The sequence below is a fragment of the Octopus bimaculoides genome, chromosome 11 (assembly GCF_001194135.2).
Source record: "Octopus bimaculoides isolate UCB-OBI-ISO-001 chromosome 11, ASM119413v2, whole genome shotgun sequence".
Taxonomy (NCBI): domain Eukaryota; kingdom Metazoa; phylum Mollusca; class Cephalopoda; order Octopoda; family Octopodidae; genus Octopus; species Octopus bimaculoides.
This window is the reverse complement of record NC_068991.1, coordinates 10139334-10144781: the sequence shown is the minus strand read 5'-3', so window position 1 is coordinate 10144781 and position 5448 is coordinate 10139334. Positions and strand designations below refer to the sequence as shown.

Below are 5448 nucleotides of genomic sequence, written 5' to 3'. Positions count from 1 at the left end.
TATATATATATGTATCTTTATATATATATATATGTATCTTTATATATATATATATATATATATATATATACACTAATAAATAATTATATAAATATAATTCTATTAAAGGCTGCGGATAAATCCCACCAACATGCTAGAAATAGACGTCAAATGGCTCTAAAAGCCACATGTTACATTCCGTTAGCATAGGGTGAAAGTGAGCAGATGAATAAATAAGATTTTTTAAAAGAGGGTTAATTTTTAAAAGAGACGTAATAGCACTGCTAACACAGTAGAACACCATATTGACTTATAAAGCGTTTAATATACTGTGTAGTATGTCATGATTGTGTAATGAAACGTGGATCCCCTATGAGTCATTAATAATGAATGGCGTTTCTAGCCCTGAACATCATGTCCTTTTATTGAGATAGAGTATTCAGGACTATGTTACCTAACATATCTGTCTTTCCTTATTTTAGACAGTTGAATAGATCCACTAAATCCTTCAGGGCAGCAGCTCCCACAATATTGCTACAGTTCAATGACTGAAACAAGCAAAAATAATAAAAGAATAATAGTGATGGTGGTGGGTGGTGGGGACACAATCTACTGAGAAAACATGCCCTTGCAATGAGCCATTTGTTAGCTGTTCTTTCTGAAGAATGTTCTTGAAGTGCAGATAGTAAAAGAGAGCAGAACAATGACTAGTGTTTGTCTCTTCAGTTAGTGGAGGGGTTTTTTTTTGGGGGGGGGGGTTGTAATTGTTATAGTACAGGTCTTGCTTCCATAGAAAAGATCTGTTTCAATACAGCCTGTATACAATCTTTGAAAATTGGCATTTTATAACTCTATTACCGACTGAACAATTCCAATAAAATTTGTTTTTCGGCTGCCCATTCTGATGGATATCTTTGTTTAAAATCAATTCCACTGTCTGACTTGTAGCTGTAAGGTAGCAAGAGATCAGGAATCTAAGAGTCAAACACTTTGGCTTCTTTGATTATCGGCGTTGTTGTTGTTGTTGTTGTTGCTGTTGCAATTATTATTATTGTTATTTATTTATATATTTATCTTATCCTCTGATATTGTCCTCAGTGTCTTGGGCCCTTGTGAGCAATAAAAAGAAAATCATCATCATCATCATCATCATCGTCATCATCATCATCATCATCACCAACATTATTATTATTAAGGTGGTGAACTGGTAGAACCAGTAGCATGTCAGACAAAATTCTTTAGCAGCATTTCTTCTGGCTCTTAACATTTTGAGTTCCAATTCCAATGAGGTTGAGACTTTGCTTTTCATCCTTTTTGGGATCACTAAGATAAGTACCAGTTGAGTAATGGGGTCAATGTAATTGATTAGATCCCTCCTCCAAAATTTCAAGGCCTTGTGCCTAAAATAAAACGGATTATTATTATTATTATTATTATTATTATTATTAAGGCGGTGAGCTGGCAGAATCGTTAGCATGCTGGACCGAAATGCTTAGCGATATTTCTTCTGCTGCCACTTTCTGAGTTCAAATTCCGCCAAGGTCGACTTTGTCTTTCATCCTTTTTGGTTTGATTAAATAAGTACCTACTCCTTGCAAATTTCAGGCCTTGTGTTTATAATAGAAAAGATTATTATTATTATTATTATTATTGTTATTATTGTTATTGTTATTGTTATTATTATTATTATTATTATTATTATTATTATTATTATTATTAAGGCGGTGAGCTGGCAGAATCATTAGCATGCCGGGCAAAATGCTTAGTGACATTTTGTCTGTCTTTACATCCTGAGTTCAAATCCTGCTGAGGTCAATTTTGCTTTCATCCTTTCAGGGTCGATAAAAATAAGTACCATTTGAATATTGGGTCATTGTAATTGACTTATTTCTTCCCCGAAATCTCGGGCCTTGTGCCTTTAGTAGAAAGGATTGTTGTTCTTGTTATTGTTGTTGTTGTTGTTACTAAGGCAATGAACTGGCAAAATTGTTAGCACACTGGACAAAAGGGTGAAAGGCAAAGTCGACCTCTGCGGAATTTGAACTCAGAACATAAAGACAGATTAAATACCACTAAGCAGTTCTCCCAGCATGCCACCTTACAATTACCATCATTATTGTCCCATTCTTATTGTTTTTCTTTTTTTTTCTTCTCTTTTAGCTGGTGCGTCCTGCAGCCCAAGCTGGAAACCGATCCGAAGAACTCAGTCTGCTGGCATTGTTTGCATTCTTTGTCAACCGTTGTCGATTGAATCTTCACATAATTATTGCGTTCAGCCCAATTGGTAATGCCTTCCGGAACCGCTTGCGTCAATTTCCTTCCCTCATTAACTGCTGCACAATTGACTGGTTCCAGGTATGCATTTTGTGCAGCTCATCAATACATATATATACATAGTTACTTGCATATGTGTACAAACACACACACACGTGCACACACACACACACACATTCATACAAGCATACACTTAGACAATCTTAGTCACCTAAACACTCAGTCTGACACACACACACACACACACACACATTCACACTCACACTCATACACTCACACACATGCACAAACTCACATACACAAATTCAAACATACATACATTCACACTTACACACATACACACACACACACACACACACATACACACAAACTCACAAACACACATTCTAACTCACACATACACTCACACACATACACACACAAGCTCACATACACAAATTCAGTAAGTGGTTGTAGTGCTGGTTGTGGTCGCTTTGATGGTGGTTGCGGTGATAGTAGTTGTGGTTAGGGTTGTGGTGCAGGTGATGGTGGCTGGTGTTGTTGTCACGGTGTTTGTTGGCATTAGCGAGACCAATTGTTTCAGAATAAACCAAAAGCGATAATCTTGTCATTTAGAAGAATACAATGGCCTCGTTTCTCATAGAATTTTCCAGAATTCCTACACATCAAACCAAGATGGGAATGAAACAGATGCTCTGTTTATTCACATGCAGACAAATTTACAGATTTAACATGGTCCGGCAGGGATGGGGATGCTGGAGGGATGATGAAATTGTTGTGGGGTGGTTCTGAACTAATATCTAACTAAGCCATCACCAAAAAAAAAATAATAATAATAATAAAAATTTAATAAAAATACCATAAACAAGGGAAAAAAAGCAAAAATAACAAATAAGATCCCCCTCTTTTCTCCATTCTCCACCACCACCACCACAATGAATACAAAGCAAAACTTTTTCTCTACTTTCTCTTTCATTTTCTCTACTTTCTTTTTCATTTTCTCTCCCTTTCTGTCCTCTTCCTACCTTTCTTTCGTTCTCCCTTCTCACTGTTTCTCTTTCTTTTCTTCTCTCATTTTCCCTCCTTTCGTCTTTCACCTTTCTCTCTCTGTCTCTTTCCATCTCTCTCCTTACCCCTCTTTCCCTCTCTTTTTCCTCAGTCTCTCTCTCTCCCTTTCTCTCTCTTCTCTATCTCTCCCTCCCTTTTTCATTTTCTTTCTGTCTCTCCTTCCATCTCTTTCCCAACTTCTCTTTCTCTCATGCTCTCCTTTTCTATTTCACTCTCTCTCTCTCTCTCTCTCCTTTTTTCATTTTTTCTCTCTGTCCCTATCTCTCTCTTACCCCTCTGTCCCACCCTCTTTCTCTCTCTCTCTCTCCTTTTCTTGATTTTTGTCTCTCTGTCTCCTCTATCTATTTCCTCACTCCTCTCTCTCTTTCCTCTCTCTATATCTCTCTCTTTCCCTCCATTTCCTTATCCCTCTGTCTCTTTTGTCTCTCTCTCTCACTCTCCTTTTCCCTCTTTCCCTCTCCCTTTCTCGATTCTTTTCCTCTCTGTTCCTATCTTTCTCCTTACCCCTCTCTCTTTCCTCTCTCACTCCCTCTATTTCTCTCTTTTCTCTCCTTTTCTCTCTCTCTCTCTTCATCCACTACAGTCCAAAACCTGATCTGAGAAGCAATTGTAATTCTACCTAAACTAGTTGTAAAAGTTGAGAAAATGAAGCAAACATGGTTCTGTTGAATATTTGTTTTTATTTTTCTTTGTTAAATACAAAATGAATGTTTTTTTTTTCACTCCATTGTTTATATTTCTTTTTCCTTGAGGCAATTTCTTTCGAGGAATAAAAAACTATAGTGCTGTAAAATATAGAAAAACTCTAAAGCTGACAGATTTTGACAAAAGAAACCTACAGACAACTAATGCAACATAGTTGCAGTTTATCGTATACATTTTCACTATATATATATATATATATATATATAATAGTTAAACAATGGCTTAGCTGACCAAAACTTTGAAGTTCCTATCAATAATATTCTTGTATAAGACTTATAAATTCATACTCTACAAAAGTATAAAATAACCCTTCAGATTAATGTAAAATTATTTTTATTATAATTGAATATAAAAACAAACATTAATATATAATGGACTCTCCCGTCATTAGACAATGTATGAGGGTTCAAGAGTTTCTTATCAAACAACCACACAGATGATTTGTTCATAGTGTTCAAATGTTTGTGTAGATATGAACTCCCTCCCTCCATCAAATTGACATTACCTGTACAGGTGCAACTGGGTGTCACATGTCAGATTACGAAATGATTGCAGAGCAAAGTGAAAAGAAGTGCTTTGCTCAAGAACACAGCACAACACCCGGTCTGGGAATTGAACTCATGATCTTGCAATCGTGAGTGCAACACACTAACCGCCTAGCCATGCACCTTCACAAACATTGGAGTGGCTGTGTGGTAAGTTGCTTGCTTACCGACGGCGTGCCAACAACATTCTCCTCACCAGCAATTTTTAACCTTGAGCTTATGGGACAAATTAGTATTTTTATTGTCATAATGCCTTTTATTTTTTATTTTCTCTTTTCTGTTCTCCAGGCTTGGCCCCAAGATGCTCTTGAAAGAGTTGCAATGAAATATATGCAGGAGGTCAAAATCAGTAAGGCCAACCGAGTAACAACTGTTCAGATTTGTCAATACTTCCACCAGAGTGCCTGTGAGTTGTCAGAGCAGTAAGTAGCATTGGTCAAATTTAGAAATCTCACTCTTGCACAGACACACACACATGCATGCACACACACACACACGTGCACATACACATTGTCGTCGTTATTGTCATCATCGTCATCATTTAATGTCTTTCTTTCCATGCTTGCATTGGTCAGACGGTGTACTTTTAGGCAGATCTTCTATGCTGGTATGCCCTTCTTGTCCCCAACTCCCACCTTTTTTTTTTTTTGTGATATTTCCCCATGGCCTGACATGTTTTCATAGAAGATTGGAAGTGAATGACACCGCTTGTATAACAGTGACACTCATTTACAGCCATCACACAATGTCATGACAAGTAGATACAAGCATACACATGAATATATGTGTGTGTGTGTGTGTGCACATGTGTGAGATCTCCTTTTCCTCTCTCTCTCCCCTCTCTCTCTCTCTCTCTCTCTCCCTCTCTCTCTCTCTC

General features: G+C 37.1%; 1 protein-coding gene across 1 annotated transcript in view; it reads left to right on the top strand.

The window, feature by feature from the left end:
• The window catches only part of LOC106870489 (dynein axonemal heavy chain 12), a 262917-nt gene that overhangs the window by 128932 nt on the left and 128537 nt on the right, over positions 1-5448 (top strand). The window contains exons 42-43 of the mRNA XM_052971523.1: positions 2140-2334; positions 4860-4993. Of these exons, the coding sequence (XP_052827483.1) occupies positions 2140-2334; positions 4860-4993 (329 nt within the window). The remainder of the gene's footprint in view (positions 1-2139; positions 2335-4859; positions 4994-5448) is intronic.